Source organism: Onychomys torridus, chromosome 1, assembly GCF_903995425.1.
Source record: "Onychomys torridus chromosome 1, mOncTor1.1, whole genome shotgun sequence".
NCBI classification, from domain to species: Eukaryota; Metazoa; Chordata; class Mammalia; order Rodentia; family Cricetidae; genus Onychomys; species Onychomys torridus.
In genome coordinates, this window is record NC_050443.1 from 91,617,937 (window position 1) to 91,639,929 (window position 21,993).

General features: G+C 36.8%; 1 protein-coding gene across 4 annotated transcripts in view; it reads left to right on the forward strand.

The window, feature by feature from the left end:
- Far1 (fatty acyl-CoA reductase 1) overlaps positions 1-21,780 on the forward strand; it is a 65,333-nt gene extending 43,553 nt beyond the window's left edge. For all 4 annotated transcript variants that reach the window (XM_036189866.1, XM_036189850.1, XM_036189877.1 and 1 more), the window contains 3 exons: positions 6,842-6,971; positions 17,116-17,243; positions 18,961-21,780. In XM_036189866.1, coding sequence (XP_036045759.1) covers positions 6,842-6,971; positions 17,116-17,243; positions 18,961-19,123 — 421 coding nt within the window. In that variant the 3' untranslated portion in view covers positions 19,124-21,780. The remainder of the gene's footprint in view (positions 1-6,841; positions 6,972-17,115; positions 17,244-18,960) is intronic.
- The last annotated feature ends 213 nt before the right edge of the window (positions 21,781-21,993 follow it).

Here is a 21,993-nt window from a genome sequence, read left to right on the forward strand (position 1 = left end):
CCAAGAATGGATCTCATCTTATGGGGTCATTGATTCTCCAAACTCCCATAATAATAGGAAATGTCCTACCTCAGGATTGTCATTGTTATTATAAGCTGAAATTGAATCCCTCTCCTCTCTCCCATAAAAACCTAGGGATGAGTTTTTACAAGAGATTCAGGGTAAAGAATTTTGCTTTAAAGTTGTAGATGGTTTAGTTTCATATGAAAAATATAGGATGCTTCTAGAAAATTACTTGAAATAGCTATCTATTCAGCTTATAATATGGTAATTACAGTTTTTGACTAATGTTCTAGTTTTAAAAAGTTGACAAACAGAAAACTTTCTATTTTCTCATAGTTGTAATATCCTTTCTTTCTCCTTTCCTTTTTTTCATTGAAACCCTACAAATCAAGTTTTCCTACTGTTTTTATCACATAGTGAAATATACTATAAAAATGTTTTTTTTTTTTTTAAACTACATTGGCACCTTTAATTGGCAAATTCAGGATTTGAGTATTTATGTACAAAGATGATGATGAATCCAGGACTTTCGTCAGATGCTGAAAAAATAAAAGTGAGGTGTTTGCCAGTTACAGTATCTCAGGATCTGATTTAAACATAGGAAATTTTGGTAGATTGGATAGTTCAGGATGTTTCTAACTATATATTCACTATTGAACTAGGGATGGAGTGTTGAATAGAACAACTTATAGAACAAACATTTAAACTTTTCTAGAATGATTTGCAAATGGTTTAGCTATGTTGGCACTTTTTTCATAGCTAAAAATCAACTGAAATTAATGATTGATAGTAATGTATATTTATATTAGTAAAGTTGCTATAAATTAGAGCAGAAAAGACAAAACTGGTTCTAAAAAGTAAAATAGATTTAACCATCATATTACCTTACAAAGAGAATGGGCTAATTTGCATTAATTAAAAGTTAATTTTTATTAACGCTGAGAATTTCATACAAGAAGTCAATATATTTTGACCATATTCACCCCCAACTTTTTATACCCACCCTACTTCTCCTGACTTTTCTTTTTTTAAAAATAATCCGCTGAGTTCAATTTATGTTGTCTACGTATAGCTTGGGTGTGGGACCACCCACTGGAACATGTTGACTCTTTCCAGGGCCACATGTCTGCAGAAAATTGATTCTCCCTCCACTGACTGTTGTTGTTAACTATCAGTTGCTTCTCAGCTAGGGGAGGGAACATATCAGATTCTCCCCCATCCTTGTTAGAATGTTGACTGACTTTATCTTGTGTAGGTCTGGTGAAGGCAATGAGAGCTGGGAGCTCAATAAACTTAAAAATAATTATAATAAAAGGAAAATAATACCCATGGTTACTAAGCAGTACAAAGAAGATCTTACAGTATAGCAAGTCATCTTAGATATAGTGATTAAAATAGTCATTTCATTATCTTGTGTTGTTATTTTTCTCTTGGGATCAGGAATTTGCAGAGGAATCAGCTTGTGTGGTTTTAGTTTAAGAGTTTTCATGTGATCAGATGGAGCTGAAAGAGCTGAAGTCTGATGGGGGAATGTGGGGCTGGGTTAGCCAGGGAATAGGTATCATTGTCCCTGTCTCATCAGGATTACACTTTGTATGATCTTTTCAAGGCCTAGTGGTTGCCTCTAAGAATTAACTTTTTTTACAAGATAGCTGAAGTGATAGAGCAAGTAAAGTGGAAGCTAGAAACCCTGCATTATCATTTTAGCCTTGTTCGTTCTTTGCTCTCATGTAGCCCAGGCTGGCCTCAGATTGAAAGCCAGGATCATAGGCAAATGCCACTAGGCCTGGCTTGCTTCTTTCATTTGGTCACAAGCAAGTCACAGTCCTCTTAGATGTAAGGAAAGGCGGTGCTATGGAGAGCAGTCAGACCCTGGAAATGAGCAAGTGAGAGGAATGGCTTTCAGCCATTTTTGGAAAGTACAGTCTATAACAGTTAACCTTCTGGCCAAGAGAATTCATATTCTTCTACCTTGAACAATGCAGTTAATTCTTTCCTCTACAGATTCCTATGGTATCAGCTGGAGGTCAGGGTTTTGCCATTTAAATCTAATCCAGTTGCAGATAAGACTGTTTAGAAATGATATTGCAGATGACACTCCTCAAATGAAAACCTATGAAACAAATTAAGTTAGCAGCTGCCCATATACTCTTCATATGTTGAGAGAAGCATAAGATAATGGCTTCAGACAGTGTTGTCAGAGAGAGAAAAAGCACACAGCAAACACTGTTCTATATCAGTTCTCAATTGCAGTCCAGGTATATGTTGACAGCTATACTCATTTCTACATTCTGAGAATTCTCCATTCTTTTTTTCCATTAAAAAATGGCCTATGTTAAGATTGAACAGCCTACTCATCTTGCTTCCTGCCCATAAAAAGTTAGACTCCAGGACAGTGGTCAGGAAACATTTCTTATAAAAAGCCATCTTGTAAATGTTTAGGTCTTGTAAGCAGTTGTTTCTGTTACTACCAGTCTGCTCTGCTGTTAAAAGAAGGAAAGAAGTCATAGACAGTTTATAAATAATGAACATGATTGTTTCAGTAAAACTTTATTTACAAAACAGTAATAGAATGGAGTTGGTGTGTGGGCTCTTGTTGACTGACTTGTGTTACAGAGACATTTTCATTGGTATACTCTCCCTTTTTATATAAACTCATGTGGCTTTAAAAATTGGGAGTTTTCACTGTGTCTTTTCTGAAGATAATCAGATCAGAGTATATTCACAAATCTCTTTGAGACAAGCCCTTCTTGGGTCTCATTAGATTGCTGTGGAACAGTAAAATAGATACTAAATCTTTGCCTCTTACAAACTGCCATCCAAACAGTAGAGAATGTGATATGTATCTTTACAATCTGGAGAGATTTGTTTGTTTGTTTGTTTAGTCTTTCTGAAAGATTCCATGTTGAATAAGGTCATTCTAAAATCTTAAAGAATCTTATATCTCTCTCTTGGATTTGATTTATGCTTAGAAACTGTTTCCAATTTGTTTTCATTTATTAAATAATTGATGTGATACAACCTAGAATTTCTGAATTCCAGATAAAAACACCAGTTTTTGACCATTTAATCTGTTACTATTCAGACTTGGTAATAGCCTAACAATAGGTTAGCATCTGTCTCCCACTGCCTTGTCAAGTCTATTGTTGCTTTCTTACTCACCTACAGTCTTCATTTTAACATTTTTAGTACACTGGTTAACTGGTAATTGCAAGGGTAGCTAGCATCAGTGGAGTAGTCCACTCAGCTTTCAGTGCAACAACATTGAGAATTCCAGGTTTCCCATGTGATTATCCCAGCTTACTGTGTGTGGTGGTTTGTCTGTGCAGTGAACTATGCCGAATGCTTTTCAGCTCTGGAGGCACTGCAGCTGTGCTTCCTCTGCCTAGCACTGTTCTGCCATCATGAGCCTATGGCTCAGGACTTAAGTACTACTAGCACGAGTGTGCATGCGTGACAGGCATGCACTGCCATAAGAAATTACTTTTAAAGAATTCCTGACTAGCCTTTTATGTTTTCTCCAAATTTCAAACAGTTCACTTTCTAAGATCAGCTTTTTTTTATTCAAAAAAATCTTGACAAGATTAAATTTTAGGAATATAGGTTTGGTTTTTGTTATCCTCCATGTTACTGTAGCTTCAAGCTGTATAAAGTATCCTCTAATTTTCTTTTCATGACTCTTTCAGATTTTAGCAGATTATCTCAAAGGTCATAAGAGTCTTCCACCTAATTCTGAAATACCACAAACCCCAGCTTTGTATTATTGCCAGTCCTTCCCAGTACTAAGACGTGTTACTCTGTTGAATGACAAGTCACCATGTAACTATACTGTCTTAAAGCAAGTTATTTTGTTTATGTGTCACAATTTCTGTGAGTAAGGATTTCTAGAGAGTTGGGATGAGTGGTTTTGGTTTGAAGTAAGTCTTTAAGCTCTGGTCAGACAGGGACCAGGGCATCTGCACTAGAGAGAGTCATTAAGGGAGAGGAAGGGTGCAGAGCAGCCAGGCAGCTTTCTCTCTTCGTGTAGAATTAGACTCTTCATGTGTTGTCTGCACACGGTCCGGTTTGAGCTTTCTTGTAGCATAACAGCCTCAGGGGTCATTGGACAGCTTGCAAGGTGACTGAAGTCTTCAAGGATGAGTATGCAGTGAGCAAGGCAGACTACTCTTAGCATCGTTCTTACCTAGCCTCTGAAGTCAGAACCTCATTCTAATGGTTACAGATGTCTTCTCCTTGTGATGAGAAGTTAGCCTAGGTAAAAGTGTAAATTACCTTGTAGGATGGAAGGAATAGTCTTACCTGTATCAAAGCAGGGATAACCCGAGACCTCTGTAAGTGTATAATATAAAAGCAACAAGGAGTAGGGTATGGTGCTGCGGACGTTAATTTGAGCACTTTAGGAAGCTGAAGCAGGAGGATTTCCACAAGTTTGAGGCCAGCCTGGGCTACATAGTTCCATAGGCCAGCATAGAATGATTGAAACTCTGTCTTAAAAAAGCACAATTAAGTAAGTAAGCAAATAAAAGCAACAAGGTATATAAAAGTTAGGTGATGTACACATTAACCAAAAGTGTCACAATTTATTCTTTAGATATTTGCCTAGTCAAGAGTAAGTCAACATTATCTGTAGACCCTAATAAAATACTTTAAACTAGTGTTGTTCAGTTCATGGAATTCAGTTTACTCATTTATATGATTTTGAGGGTCAGCTAGATAAAAATCTAACTTGCTGTATATTTTGAAATAATTATGTTCTGTTTCTTAATATGTGGATTCTTGATTAAAGGGGAGAGCAGGGTACATGTAAAATCATAAATTACTCTACATTTAACATTACGTTGTTGTTACAGATAGCATCTTTTAAAAAGTTGCTTCATGTTTCTCACTGTTCAGTTTAACTTCTCTGAACCTGACATTTTTCATCTGAGTGATTCTTACAGGGGACATTTGACAATATTTGGAGTTCATCATCACAATGGGGGCGGGCATGATGTCCCTAGTATGCTAAGGCCATGGGTACTGCCAAGTTTCTTAGTACATGGATACTTTTATTTGTGATAAGTAAGGTTGAGAAACCCTAGATTAGATGATCATTAAGATCTGGCCTTACTGTAAATTGTGATTAATTGTATTTTAGAAGTTGTCATAGTAAAGAATAAATACATCCTTAGCAGGTACCAGACAATATAATCATAAGCATTCACTATGACATGTTGAACCAGAGTGATGGCGCAATTTTAAGTGTACTTTAGCTTCCTGATAACATTGTCTGTACATTTCTCGTGGGTATGAATTTTCAACTCTTTCCCACCCTTTCCCTCTTGTTTGTTTGTTTGTTTGTTTGTTTGTTTTGGAGACAGGGTTGAGTTGTAAACCAGTCTATCTCCACATTCATGGCTGTTCTCCAGCCTCCCAAGTGTGGGATTACAAGCATGCATGAGCTACCATCCTTGCCCCCTCCTCCCTCCCTCCCTCCCTCCCTCCCTCCCTCCCTCCCTCCCTCCCTCCTCTCTCCCTCTCTCTCTCTCTCTCTCTCTTTAAATAAGAAATATTTTTTGAATGGCTGAATCAGGGTTGATTTTAGGGCAGCTATCATCACTTGAGTGAATCTACATGAGATTAGACAAGAATTAACAGTTAAGGAGTCAGAAAGAAAAAATGTTTTAGTAAAATACTCATTGGAAAACAATAGGAACTATGCATGTTTGGGATGAAATTAATGTATATTATACTACCTTTGATACTGTTGTATATTTAAAGAGAAAAATTTTTTTAAAAATCTGGTTCATTAAAGCAACTTTCCCTAAGTTTTATCTATGTAGTTTATTTCTAGATATAGCTTTGAATATTTGATAGTTCTTTTCATGTTTAATGAATTTATTTTGAAATTCTTTAGCAAATGAAATAGTTGGTTTTTTTTTTTAAGCCATATTGCCTCATTTCCTTCAAGTATTTTATTCAGGTTTTCTTTCTAAATGTATTGAATATTATCACAGTTTCTTGGCTAATGATGCTGCTTTTATTTTCTTCATCATTTCTCATATTCTGATTTTCTACCAAGTCTCCCATTTGTAAAATTTCTTCATGAATTATTTTTCTGTTTTTTGGTGTATATTTGATTCAGAAAGCTCTTTCTTAATTACTGCTTGGAATAGTGCTTTGATATCAATGACTTATGCAAGTGATAATAAATAAAATGTCATATAAGATTAAGGTTCCTTGCCCTTTAAAAAGAAACAAAGTATTATACTATTTTGTTTCTCTAAGGAAAGGGCATGGGTGAGGTCTGAGGAGTTGAGTATTTCAAAAAGTCCTTAGCATCAGTCATTGATTTCACAGCACATTCAGATAATCAGGAGTGGTGCCAATCACTGTTGAAAAAAAGTTCTTCTATTTTTCTAATAGAGTTGACTAAATGGCAAAGGAATATTTCTGTATATCTGCTTCAGAGATGCTGAGATAACATAGTTGTAGAATCTGTGTTAAAGACTCTCACTAAGTACAGTTTAGCTGAAAAGCGAAGGGACACTAAACTGAATCATTTTGCCTAGTGTGGTAATAGAAAATTTGAATTTAAACTTTATATCCTTTGAGAATTAATTCTGTGTCAGCAGAACTTTGTGCACATGATGCTAAATTTCTTTTGCTGCCACTTCTAATTTGTTTTTCCATTTTGGATTTATAAATTATTTTTCCAAGATGCAGAAATATTCTGATTCTTTGCTGGTTTGGTACACTTATAGTTGGGAGTGAGTGGTTGGGACCCCTGGTGATAATGGGATTTTTTTTTACCCAGTCTATATATTATATGAATCTCTTGATTTTTCTTGAAATACAGGATGATGAAAACAATCACTCGTCTTCACAAAGCCATGGTATTTCTTGAGTATTTCACAAGTCATTCTTGGGTTTGGAATACTGATAATGTCAATATGTTAATGAACCAACTAAACCCCGAAGATAAAAAGGCAAGTATTTTTCTGTTTTGGGTTAGAAAATGTGATCAGTAAGCAGCCTGAAACCTAAGCATTTCCCACAACCATCACATAAGAACATCAATCTAATTATATTTTCTCAGTATTTCAATCTTTTTATTTGTTTGTTTGTTTGTTTGTAGCTGAGGATGGAACCTAGGGCCTTGTGCTTGCTAGGCAAGAGCCCTACCACTGAGCTAAATTCCCAACCCTTCAGTATTTTAATTCTTAATTATTTATATTTGCTTTATCTTAGAATTGATAAAGTATTTGTGAATATCAAAGGCTTTCCAAAGTACAATTGAGTTGTTAATCCTTTCTTCCCACACTGTTGAGTTCAAAGAGAACTTTAACATCTTTATGGGTTTTATGTTCAGAATACCTTGCTTTCTCTTAATTTTTTTTTTTTGTGGTGGGGGGCTCCAATTGCTTTTTTATATTGTATGCTCTTTGTCACACTCTGCTTGTTTGACAGTTAAACTGTGTTCCTTCTCAAGTTACCTCAGATTTTTGTGTTTTAATTTTTTGAAGCAATGTCTCATTTATATAGCTCTGGCTGTCAGACTACGCTGTCCTTAAATTCACAGGTCCACCTGCCTCTGCCTCCTGAGTACTAGATTAAAGGCCTGAGCCACTACTGCCCAGCTACCTCATATATTTTAGTGTGTATATATGTCTTAAATACATCTACTTACCTCCTTATACAGGTATAGCAGTGTTAGGACTGAACCTAGGGCTTCAGTCTCAGTAGCTTCCTCCTTATGGTAATTAGAACCCTAACATGGCTGTGATAATACCTCCAGCTCTCCAGCCATGTGTGTTTACAGATTACTGTAGTTCTCCAGTTCAAGACCTACAATTAGAAGACAGTTGCTCCATCCGTTTTCATTCTTGGAGTTTCTCTTTATTACCATTTTCTTTCTGTCTGAAGTACCTAGAACACAGAATATGGCTTAGTTAGGAGACTGATCGTAGTGAACTTTCAGCTTTTGATTGTCCATCAGTCTTTATTCACCCTAGGTGTTTTGTTTTTTTTAAAACACAGTTTCAGCACATTAAAGATTATTTTCTGTTATTTCCATTTTGTTGTAGTTGAAAGATCAGTTACTTGTTTGTCCTGGCTCTTTTCTAGGTTTTCCACATGTTTGGTGTTCTAAAATTTTGTTTGGGCTTTCTATAACTGTAGATAGGTGTCTTTCAGGAATTTGGGAAAGTTCTTAAGCACTGTTTCTTCAGATGATGTTGTTTCTCTAGTCTTACCGTCTCACAGAATTGTTACATGGTAGATGAAACGAAAAAATATTTGCTTTTGAACTAGAATGTATATTATTTACTTATATTCTCTAACAGCCAGTTGAGTTTTTATACTTTCATTTTTAGAAAGTTCAACTTAATCTTAGCCATTTATTCATAATTGCTCTAAATCTTCTTTCTGCAAGTTTATATTTAAGTGAATCTAGTCTTCATTTCTGGTTGTAATCCTAGAAACAGGTTTAGCTCATCAGAACCTGCAGATATTTTTAGGTGGAAATTTTGTGGCTTCTTCCTTTTCTTTCCCCCCTTTTTAATCTATTCTTTGTCAGGCCTAATATGTAGCTTATTTGCTTAGCGATTGTTAAAGAGTAAGCACTTAGGTGAGGAACCTAGAATGTCACTACTCCTTTTATCTATCATACTCTTTTCCTCTGTGTTCTCCAGAGATAACAGTTATCTTGAGCACTAAAGTAATTTTCCCTTTTGTGACTATACAATTTTTCCATTCTTATATTGATGGTTTTTTCAGTTGGAGACTATAAGGATTAACTGTTGCGTGAACATTATTTATGGCATATGAACACATCTTTTGTAGAGTATATGCCTAGAAAATGAATTGATGGTGTATAGTTTATTCGTGTGTTCAATATAGTTTATTACAATAAATATTTCCCAAATGGTTATATCCATTTATATTCCAAGTACTAATGTATAAGAACTCCTGTTCTTCACAGTGCTTTGTATTTTAATTTTAAATCTTAATTTTGGCCAGTTGTGTGTGTGTGTGGTGGTGTCTTGATACCAGTATGTATTTCCTACTAAATAAAGTGTTTATGTAGAAATAGTGGTGTCATTATTCACTGAAACATGGGCTAAGAAGATGAACAAATTACAGAAAATAATCTGTATCTATTTCAAAACATTCATAGGACGGAAGTCAAAACTAGGCTGAATTTTTATTTGTTATTTACCAGATTTGCAATCATGCAAATTTTGACAGCATACTGTAAAGAGTCCCTGGGAATCTTCATTTATTACTAGTAGAAATGTGTGCTGTGTCTGTCTTCAACTTTATATTCAACTAGTCTGCATCCTTATCTTTTAGGCATGTCTCTTATAAGCAACCTAGAGCTGTTGTTATAGTCTGATAATTACTGACCCTTTTTTGGAGACTTTAATCTGAACCATAACCTGATAATTTTGGAATTGTTTGTTCTTCTAAGGAAACAGACCCTTGTGTATGCTAGGCAGGTGCTGTACCTGAACTACATCCCAACCTTAATATTAGACTTAAATTCCTTAGGGCTTCATTTTGTTATACCTATCTTTTTTTTTTTATTATGTGTTTTAATTTAATACATCAGCCATGGGTTCCCCTGTCCTCCCCCCCTCTGCCCCCACCACTACCTTCCCCCAGCCCCTCCCCTCCATTCCCATGTCCTCCAGGACCAAGACTCCCCTGGGGATTCATTTAAACCTGGTGGATTCAGTACAGGCAGGTCCTGTCACCTCCTTCCAGGCTGAGCATGTGTCCCTGTGTAAGCCCAAGATTCCAAACAGACAGCTCATGCACTAAGGACAGGTCCTGGTCCCACAGCCTGGGTGCCTCCCAAACAGATCAAGCTATTCAATTGTCTCACTTATCCAGAGGGCCTGATCTAGCTGGGGGCTCCACAGCCATTGGTTCATAATTCATGTACTTCCATTCGATTGGCTATTTGTCCCTGTGCTTTTTGCAATCTTGGATTCAACAATTCACGCTCTTAAAATCCTTCCTCTTTCTCGACAGTTGGACACCTGGAGCTCCACCTGGGGCCTGGCTGAGGATCTCTGCATCCACTTCCATCAGTTATTGGATGAGAGTTCCAAGATAATTGTTAGGGAGTTTAGTCATCTGATCACCAGACTAGGTCAGATCAGGCTTTCTCTTGACCATTGCCAGCAGTCTACAGAGGATATATCATTGTGGATTTCTGGGGACCCCTCCAGCACTCTGCTTATTCCTGTTCTCATGTGGTCTTCATTTATCATGGTCTGTTATTCCTCGTTCTCCCTTTCTGTTTTTGATCCAGCTGGGATCTCCTGCTCCCCTAAGCTTTCTTTTCCCCCAAATCTTGCCCTTCATTACTCCCACTGTCGTCCAGGTTGTTCATGTAGATCTCATCCATTTCTCTGTCATTGGGTGATCCCTGGGTCTTTCCTAGGGTCCCGTTTTCTAGGTAGCCTCCCTGGAGTTGTGTAGCACTCTAGTCATCTTTGTTTTACATCTAGTATCCTCCTATGAGTGAGTACATACCATGTTTGTCCTTCTGACTCTGGGTTACCTCATTCAGGATGATTTTTTCTAGATCTATACATTTGCCTGCAAACTTCATGATGTCATTGTTTTCCTCTGCTGAGTAGTACTCCATTGTGTATATGTGCCATATTTTCTTTATCCATTCTTCAGTTGAAGGGCATCTAGGTTGTTTCCAGGTCCTGGCTATTACAAACAATGCTGATATGAACATAGGTGAGCAAATGCCCTTGTGGTATGATTGAGCATTCCTTGGGTATATGCCCAAGAGTGCTACTGCTGGGTCTTGGGGGACATGGATTCCCAATTTTCTAAGGAAGCGCCATATTGATTTCCAGAGTGGCTGTACAAGCTTGCATTCCCACCAGCAGTGGAGGAGAGTTCCCCTTGCTCCACATCCTCTCCAGCATAAGCTGTCTTATGTGTTTTTGATCTTAGCCACTCTGACAGGTATAAGGTGGTATCTAAGAGTTGTTTTGATTTGTATTTCCCGGATAATTAGGGATGTTGAGCAATTCCTTAAATGTCTTTCAGCCATTTGAACTTCCTCTATTGAGAATTCTCTGTTTAGTTCTATAGTCCATTTCTTAATTGGACTGTTAGGCGTTTTGATGTTTAATTTCTTGAGTTCTTTATATATTCTGAATATCAGCCCTTTGTCAGATGTGGGGTCGGTGAAGACCTTTTCCTATTCTGTAGGTTGTCGCTTTGTCTTGTTGACCGTGTCCTTTGCTCTACAAAAGCTTCTCAGTTTCAACAGGTCCCATTGATTGATTGTTTCTCTCAGTGTCTGTGCTACTCGTGTTATATTTAGAAAGTTTTCTCCGGTGCCAGTGCGTTCAAGAGTACTTCCTACTTTCTCTTCTATCATGTTCAGAGTAACTGGATTTATGTTGAGGTCTTTGATCCACTTGGACTTAAGTTTTGTGCATGGTGACATCTATTTGCAGCCTTCTACACATTGACATCCAGTTATGCCAGCACCATTTGTTGAAGATGCTTTCTTTTTTCCATTGTACCTTTTTGGCTTCTTTGTCAAAAATTATATGTTCATAGGTGTGCGGGTTAATGTCAGGGTCTTCAATTTGATTACACTGTTCCACATGTCGGTTTTTATGCCAGTACCAAACTGTTTTTATTATAGTAGCTCTATAGTAGAGCTTGAGGTTGGGGATTGTGATGCCTCCAGAGGTTGTTTTATTGTACAGGATTCTTTTGGCTATCCTGGGTTTTTTGTTTTTCCATATGAAGTTGAGTATTATTCTTTCCAGATCTGTGAAGAATTATGTTGGTACTTTGATGGGGATTGTATTGAATCTGTAGCTTGCTTTTGGTAAGATTGCCATTTTTACTATGTTAATCCTGCCTATCCATGAGCATGGGAGATCTTTCCATTTTCTGACATCTTCTTCAATTTTTTTTCCCCAGGTACTTAAAGTTCTTGTCATATAGGTCCTTCACATGCTTAGAGTAACCCCAAGGTATTTTATATCATTTGTGGCTATTGTAAAGGGTGATGTATCTCTGATTTCCTTCTCAGCCTGTTTGTCTATTGTATAGAGGGCTACTGATTTTTTTTTTTAGTTGATCTTGTATCCTGCTATGTTGCTGAAGGTTTTTATTAGCTGTATCAGTTCCTTGGTTGAATTTTTGGGGTCACTCATATATACTATCATGTCATCTGCAAGTAGGGAGATGTTGTCTTATAGCTCTGTCTAGAACTTCAAGTACTATATTGAATAAGTATGGGGAGAAGGGACAGCCTTGCCTTGTTTCTGATTTTAGTGGTATTGCTTTGAGTTTCTCTCCATTTAATTTGATGTTGGCTATTGGCTTGCTGTAGATTTCCTTTATTATGTTTAGGTATGTGCCCTGTATTCCTGATCGCTCCAAGACCTTTATCATGAAGGGGTGTTGGATTTTGTCAAATGCCTTTTCTGCATCTAGTGAGATGATCATGTGGTTTTTTTTCTTTGAGTTTGTTTATATGATGTATTACATTGACGGACTTTTGTATGTTGAACCACCCTTGCATCCCTGGGATGAAGCCTACTTTATCATGGTGGATAATTGTTTTGATGTGTTCTTGGAGTCTGTTTGCCAGAATTTTATTGAGTATTTTTGCATTGATGTTCATGAGGGAGATCGGTGTGTAGTTCTCTTTCTTTGTTGCATCTTTGTTTGGTTTAGGAATCAGGGTAATTGTAGCCTTATAGAAAGAGTTTGGTAATATACCTTCTGCTTCTATTGTGTGGAACAATTTAAAGAGTATTGGTATTAAGTCTTCTTTGAAGATCTGGTAGAATTCTGCAGTGAAACCATCAGGTCCAGGGCTTTTTTTGGTTGGGAGACTTTTAATGACTGATTTTATTTCCTTAGGGGTTATTGGACTATTTAAATGGTTTATCTGGTCTTGATTTAACTTAGGTCTGTGGTACCTATCCAGAAAATTATCCATTTCTTTTAGATTTTCCAGTTTTGTGGAGTAGAGGTTTTTGAAGTATGACCTGATGATTCTCTGGATTTCCTCATTGTCTGTTGTTATGTCCCCCTTTTCGTTTCTGATTTTGTTAATTTGGATGCTCTCTCTCTGTCTTTTGGTTATTTTGGATAAGGGCTTGTCTATCTTGTTGATCTTCTCAAAGAACCAACTCTTTGTTTCATTAATCCTTTGTATTGTTCTCTTTATTTCTATTTTATTGATTTCAGCTCTCAATTTGATAATTTCCTGGTGTCTGTTCCTCCTGGGAGACTTTGCTTCTTCCTGTTCAAGGACTTTCAGGTGTGCTGTCAAGTCACTAGCGTGAGATTTCTCCTGCTTCTTCATATAGGCATTTAGTGCTATGAATTTCCCTCTTGGCACTGCTTTCATAGTGTCCCATAAGTTCGGGTATGTGGTGTATTCATTTTCATTGATCTCTAGGAAGTCTTTAATTTCTTGATTTCTTCTTCTTGTATCTTCATAGGCATTTCCTTCTTTAAGTTGGGAAAGTTTTCTTCTATGATCTTGTTAAATGTATTTTCTGTGCCTTTGAGTTGGTATTTTTCTCCTTTATCCCTATTATTCGTAGGTTTGGTCCTTTCATGGTGTCCCAAATTTCTTGGATGTTTTGGGTCATGACTTTGTTGGTTTTAGTGTTTTCTTTGACTGATGAATCTATTTCTTCTACTGTATCTTCAACACCAGAGATCTTCTCTTCCATCTCTTGCATTCTGTTGGTTATACTTGCCTCTGAAGTTCCTGTTTGTTTACTCAGATTTTCTATTTCCAGCATTCCTTCTGCTAGTGTCTTCTTCATTTTTCCTATTTCCCTCTTCAGGTCTTGGACTGTCTCCCTTGCTTTTTCATGATTTTCTTTCAAGGACTTACTGTTTTCTTCTGCTTTAATTGTCCTTTCCTCTAGTTTTTTATAGCGTTCTTCCCATTTTTTGTTTGTCTGTTCCTCCACTTAATTTTTGATTTCTTCTACATAAGGCTCTAGCCTCTTCATGATGTTACTTATAAGGTTGTTTTCTTCTTCTTCTTCCATTCTGTGATGTTCAGGTCTAGCTGTTGGAGAAGGGCTAGGTTCTGGTGATGCTGTATTGCTCTTTATTTTGTTGTATGTACTACTGCCTTGACGTCTGCCCATCTCCTCTTGGGTTCGTTCTTGGTCTTATCAGTGTACTTGGTCCAAAGAGCTGACAGATTTAGGGAGCCTCTCTCTGGTCCAGATGGAAGCTCTGGGCCAGATGGGAACGCTGGTCCAGATGAGAGTGTTGGCCAGATAGGAGCTGGGGGCCTGGACTCTGAGTCTTGGGAAGTCCCTGGGGTCTCCTTATTTTGTCCAGATGGTAGCTCCTCTTGTCCAGATGGGAGTTCCTCTGGTCTCTGGTCCAGATGGGAGTTCCAGGGCAGGATGGAAGCTGGGGGCTGGTCTCTGATCCTCAAGAAGTGGCTGGGGTCTCTGGCAGATGGGTGTGGGGGCAGGGTGTGGAGACTGCAGTGTCTGTCTGCAGTCTTGGAGAAGGGGAGCCTTCCTGCAGGGCCCGCCGATTGGCCGGAAACTGGGGCCAAGATGGTCAGGTCCTTCTGGGATAGGCTGTGTCTAGTGGTGGGACCCAGGGGCAGTTGCCTCTGTGGCTGTAACCTCAGGCACTCACGTCTGGTGCAGATGGGAGTTCCCATTATACCTATCTTAATTATCTTTTCTGTTCTCTTTTTGCCTTGTTTTTAGGTATCTTGGATACCGTCTTACTTTATAGCCCAAGCTGGCCTTAAACTTGAGATTCTCCTGCATTCCCAAATGCTGGAATTACAGGCATGCTCCACTATACCTCCACTATATATATTAGGTTGTTTGTTACAGTTTTGGTTTTCCCACCTACTTTAGTTGCATAAAATTACATTCTTTTTCAGTTGTTTTAGCACCTTGCTCTAGAGAGTACAGCATCGATTTTTAAGCCTAACATAAATGGATACTTTGACCTGTTTTGGATAATTAAGGACCAACGTCTGTATTCTGCTGTTACAGGTCATTTGTTACTGGAGTTTATCTCAGTCTGTTTTATGCTGGTATAGGAGAATAAAAGACAGGGGTAATTTATAATGAACAGAAATTAATTCATAGTTCTGGCATCTGAGCAGGGACTGACATCTGTTAAATGGCTTCTTGTGCTATGGTGGAAGTGCAAGAGAGAGCAGGAGATAGAACTCACAGCATGGCCTTCTTTTATAATTGGCATTAATCCATCCATGAGGGTAGAATTCTCATGACAGAATCATCTCCTATTAGTCTCTCCCTCCTAAAACTTCTGTTAAGGATCGAGCTTCTACTCTATACTTCGAAGGGGACACAAATAAAATTAGTTCAGTCTATGCAATAAATACTCATGTAATTTGTCAGGATAATCATTCGTCTGTTGCCGTTCATTTCTCCCACCATCAGGCAGCCACTGTGATTTACGTGGACAGTCTGGAATCTGGAGTCATTCTACTCCAGTCTTAAAGAATAAACTTTAGTGTGATTCTGTGTTGTGGATGGCAACTGGTCACTCTAGTTTTTATTCTAACAGAAATATCTTTAGTTTTCAAGCACCTTTACACTGGTGTAGATTGTTGCATTAGCAATCCATTAAACATTTGGAAAAAATGGTCTTTTGGCTTCTAACTGCATCTGTTGAAAGTAGTTAACAGCAGTCTAGTAGTTGTTTTATAGATAATCTATCTGGGCTTCTTTCTGACTTAATCTCAGGTGTCTAAATGTGTATTTATATATGGTGGATGTGGTTTTTAAATCTGTGGTGTTTCATCATTTTTGCAGGCATCCTGTTCTTAGTACTGCTTCTGTTCTGTTCTTCTCCTGTGGGACTCGAGTCACACACTGTGTGTGTGTGTGTGTGTGTGTGTGTGTGTGTGTGTGTGTGTGTGTGTGTGTTAGAGAGAGAGAGAGAGACAGAGAGAGACAGAGAGAGACAGAGAGAGACAGAGAGAGACACACCCACATACCCCTCATAACAGCTTCTATATGAAATCAAATCTCCATCTGTGTTGGTACTGTGGTACTATATTTTCATTGTAGTAATTTGTTTGTAATGTTTTCCCTTCTAGAACTTGTTTTGGGGTGATGGTTTATAGTGAATAGTCCCCTTGTCGTTTCACAAAAATACTTAACTGCCTATTTAATCAAGAATACTTAACAGTTAATAGCCCTCTTATTTTGCCACAGTAGCAGTTATAAGTCTTTTCTAGGTTTATCTACACTTTTCATCCAATGACAAAGTAACTGTTACTAAAATCCTAAGCAATCATTCATAGCTAGGTTTTGCTTTTCATTGTTTATTTATTGTGTATGTAGTGGTGGTTGCTTGAGACAGGATCTCATTGTATAACACAGTGTCTTAGTCAGTGTTCTGTTGCTGTGAAGAGGTACTGCTTGACACCATGGCCAAGGCAACTCTTATAAAAGAAAGCATTTAATTGGGATCTTGCTCACAGCCTCAGAGGGTTAGTCCATTGTCATAATGGTGGGAACATGGTGGTATGCAGACAGGCTCTGATGAATACATCCTGATTCTTAATGCAGAGAGGTAGAGAGCCTAGGCTTGGTATGGGCTTTTGAAACCCCAAAGGCTACCTCAGTGACACTCTTATTCAACAAGGCCACACTTCCTAATCCTTTCAAAGAATTCCACTCCCTGTTGACTAAGCATTCAAACATATGAGCCTATGGAGGCCATTCTTATTCACACCACCACACAGCAACTAGCTTCAAACTGGTGACACTCAGCCTACTGTGTGCTGGCATAATAGTGTGTGCCATCATGCTCTACTTGATTTTTTCTTGTTGTCAAAAATATTCTCTAGGAAAATTAATCTATGTGCTGTAGGAAATATACAGGGGAGGTTGAGATGGAAAGGAACTTGAAATGCATGTAAATTCCTATGTAAAGTAGTGAAGAACACAGATATATGTTGACAATAGAAAAGGTAATACTATATTGAAGTGTTCCGTAGTCTTTTCATTTGAGATTGTATTTCAGATAAACTGAATTTTTTGACAGATTACAAAAAAATTAGCAAAGCAGTAACTTTTTTTCTTACCATAGACCTTTAATATTGATGTACGGCAGTTACATTGGGCAGAATATATAGAGAACTACTGCATGGGGACTAAAAAATACGTATTGAATGAAGAGATGTCTAGCCTCCCTGCAGCTAGAAAGCATCTGAACAAGTAAGTTTGACATGGGCTTGGTGCACAATTTCTCTTCCTTATGAAATATTCTACAGTTTGCTTTGGTGAAATAGTATTCTGAATAAAAATGATGCATTATATTTAAGAATAACGCTTACCTTTGGGTTTGTAGCTATATGGTATTTATTTAAGATTATTGAAGGACTAGAGAGGTGGCTCCCTGGTTAAGAGCACTGGCTGCTTTTCCAGGGGACCAGAGTTTGATTTCCAACTTGCATGGTGGATCACAGCTATCACTCCAGCTCTGGAGGATCCCACCCAAACATACATGCAGGCAAAATATCCATACAAACAAATAAATAAAGATTATAAAAACTTACTGTCTTCATTTAGTGTATTTCTAAGTATGAGCTTTGGGTAAAATTTAATTTTAAAAGTCACTATTTCCCTTAAATTTCTATTGAAAAAGTAAAAGTATTAGCAGAAAATGAGAATATTGTTTGAATCAGAAGTTACTTACATAGTTTTTTATTTTTTAAACTTACTGTACAGAGTAATGGTGTTCCTAGCCTCTTAATAGAAGTAGTACATGCTGTTTTATAATATAATATAGAAGTAGTACATGCTGTTTTATAATATAATAAACTCAGAAAACAGAGGAGTCAAAATCAGCTGTAGTCCCATCACTCAGAGATTTAAGTACTAAGGGTTATCTCATTGTAGTATTTTTGTATGTGTATTTTCTAAGACTCATACTATTCACTTGGCAAGGTATAGCACTATGGAGCTTTTAAAATGCCAGTTTTATTGATGAGAAAAGTTTGCAAGATCATATTTTACTAACTGTAAGGAAATTATAACATAGGTGTTTTGGCTACTTGTTTAAAGCCACTGTCTCTACTTCTGCACCTTCATTGCTGTACTAGTCATGTCTTGGACTGCATGATAAAGTTATTGGAATTTATAATAGTATCTATCTGAAGGATTAAATTTCTTCGTACAACCATCAAAAGCTATAAAAAATGTTAAGAAACATGAGCAAGGTAACATGCTTACAGATCTTTGTGAGCAGAAAGGTTATTTATGGAGCTAATGATGTCTGTTACTCTTAGATGAGGACTTGTCAGTTGGCTTTTGAGTTTTGGGACTGTTAGCTATCAGCAGCATTTTTATATTAGACAGAAGCTCAGACATGTATCTATTTTACTTCCAGTTTGCTTGCTTCTTCCCTCCTTCCCTCCCTCTTTCCCTCCCTCTCTTTTTTCCTTCTCTCCACCCTCTTCTTCCCACATTTTCCCCATCCTTCTTTCTTTATTTCTGACAGAGTCTTATTCTGTAGCCCAGGCTGATCTCAGATTTAGGATTTTCCTGCTAGATTCAACCTCTCAAGTGCTAGGATCACAGGTGTGAGGCCGCCGCCATGCTTGGCTTAACCTATAGTTTGTTGATGGCTACCACAGAAATGGGCAGACAGGGGTGCTCTATTTAATTGTTGCTTACTAAGTCCAGGAACACTGATATGAAAAGACTGCTATACTCCCCATTGCTAGAGTAATGTGTTGGTGTGCTACTGTTCAGGTGCAGGCAGATAGGTTTGAATTGTTCTAACTTGAACTTAATAACTTTTATTTTAGTTTTTAAATTTGGAAGTTTAAAAATTGCTTAGAACTTTAAAATTATAGTTATTAATTAGCTGCTATCCAAAATTAATTTTATTCTAGGAAATATTTAGTGTGTCTCTTGATTTGTTTTTCAGGTTGCGGAATATCCGTTATGGTTTCAATACTATCCTTGTGATTCTTATCTGGCGCATTTTTATTGCAAGATCACAAATGGCAAGAAACATCTGGTACTTTGTAGTTAGTCTGTGTTACAAATTTCTGTCATACTTCCGAGCATCCAGCACTATGAGATACTGAAGACCAAGAATTTAGCATTAGAACATCTATGCATATGGTGATCTAAATGCACAAAATGTAAAATGTACCTAAGTCATCTCACCTTTTGTTAAGACATTAAACCATCTTAAGTTGGAGCGTGGAGTAAATTATGGTCCATTTTATGTAACATTTTAATGTTTATGCTCAAAATATAGTGAACACACTGTGGTATGCCAGCTCAGATCTGCAATAGCCACTCAAACTATGACTTACATTTTGGTCCTTGAAATGCAGAGGGTAGGAAGAGGGCAGAAGCGGGGCTATGGGAACATTGACCAGTATAACTGTGCAGTTCTGGAACATACTAATTAAAACATGCCTTAACATGCAGTCCTAATTTCAGTGCAATGGGAAGTGTACAGACAGGAGGCCTAGTTAGGTTAGTTAAGTATTTGATTTGATTCTTCATTGTTGGATTTCTTTTTTTTTTTTTTTTTTAATCAAATGAGATGTGGGTTTTAGTTTTGTTAAGAACACAGCCATGTATTTTTTGCTTCCTATAAGTTAAAGATGGTATCAGATGTAAAGACATGTTCTAATTTTCTTTCTGATTAAATGTGTGTTGCATATCATTTTCCTGCAAGTAATCAGTTGTTCTTATGATCAGAAGGCCAAATATTATTCTATAGACACTGATGGATCTAAGTGAATTTGAGAATCCATATCAGTATATGCTCTGTGCATTTGAAGCGAAGTGAAAACATGCACAGTAAAACTGTGTTAGTATCAAAAGAATGGTACAACATTTTTCTAGTCTACATTTTGATCAAATGGAACTCTGGTGAGATGTGTTTTCATTTTGAAGAGGATTTCTTGAGACTTGATTGGAGATGGGATTAGGGAAGGATTCATCATACATGTTCTCTCTATTCCTTTATAAATTTTCTCACAAGATTCACCCCGTCTGAACATGCATTATTATGAAGAAATGTAGTTGCAGCTTTTAACAAAGAAAATATCCTCATGTGTTTGTCAACACATACTGATTTTGACCTTGAAAGCTGAATTCCTTAAAAATAAGTAATGCATAAGTATGTGTATAAAATTAAATAAAGGATTTTACCATGTAAAGTAGCAAACTTTTGAATGAGTATCAAGTCATCATTTCTTTGCATGTTCTTTTAGCTTTAGACAGACATGAGTTATAGAAATAATAGCAAGAAAACTGATGTATATTTATTGATACATTACAATTCCCTTTAAATCTTACTAGTTTGTTACTATTTTATCATATATTTTCTTTAATGGCTTGTTCAGCACAACACTTATAATTAAGCTGATCAAGTTGTACTACATTTAAATCATCAGCAGTGTATCTTGAAAGTGCTTAAAGGGTCAGTTCGCAGTACAAGAAATTAAATGTAACTTTACATTTTAATTTTTTGTCAATGAAATACAGTGTAAAAGTTTATTTTGCTATTGTGGAAAAACAAAATGTAAAGGAAACCAGCTTTTTCCATGCAGGTGTGTATAGTCTTGAAAAGGAAAAAATGCTTCTTTGTTGAAGCCAGACTTTGTGTAGTAAAACTTTTAAACATTATTTTAAAGGAAATATGTATGTAAATATCTATGTATCTTTGGAATGATACTGAAGTCTCTGGTCTAGGACCATGCCTTTTGTAAGGTATGAGAGACCATGATAGTGTGTGAAATGGAATAAATGATACCTTTGATTAAGGTGGCCCATATAATATACATTGAGTACTCCATGTCTCCAAGTACATTTCCATGATGTAATGAAAACACACTAACCTTTGTATGATTTTTATACATCTGCCAAATATACCTAGAATCTGGTGAATTGTCTTTGGGTCTCAGAAAAGAATCAGGTGCAATGTGGGCAGGTCTGTAAAGTGAATTGGACATGTATCTTCTGTTTTATTGCTTGTGTAATCTAATTTAAAGAAATGCTAACTAGGGCCTTGCTGAGGTTACAAATTAATTTTATATGTTTAGAATCCTGTTGACAAAAGGTAATGAGTAAATGGCATTCATCCTGGAATTTACAATTTTAAAATTAGTATGGAGGGTAAAATGTGAGATTGTCAGTCCTCACCAAGTATGTTTTGGATTCAAGTCATATTTAAAGAGTTTAGAAATGTATTCTGTTTGTAATTTGCTAGACAGAGTTTTTAGTTCTGGTTATATTTTTCATACAGAATATTCAATAGGACAACCTGTAAAATAAATTGATTTCATTCAACTCATTTGACAAAACTGTATTCTAAACCATTTAGGGTTTTCCCCTTATCTTTTCTTCTCTGAACTCTGGCATACATATTTGTACACTGTAATGTCATTGTAACCATTTAATTAATTGCCTTGGCAACGCTAATGTATCTTAAAGCTTAGTGCAGATAAGCATGACCAGGTTGTATGTTGTTTGACTTGAGGGTGACATAGAATAAGTGTTCCTCCAGTCTGCCAGATGACTCTTGGAAGTGGGAGGGAACTTTCCCTTCTCCCCTTTGTGTTTGTCTGTAGGAACTGATTGGAAAACTTTGTTTTGTGTTTTGTTTGTTTGTTTGTTGTTTTAAGTGTAAACTGATAATCTTTTATAAGAAGTCAATAGAAGCATTGGGTGCCTTTGTTTGTAAACCAAAAAGTAATAAATGAATCCCTATATTTCTATTCTAGCATCTATTGTATTTTTACATTGTGGGAATCATCCAGAGTTAACGTGGCTAAGTAGTTCTGAGCATTTTATCTTTCATAGGTATCCTCATTCATTCATACCATCTTTTTATTTATGTCTGAGTTGTTCACACAGTACTTTAGAGGAAGCTTATAGGCAGAATAAACACTTAGTTTAAAATATTTTTATAGAATAATTAATGAAACAGATTTTT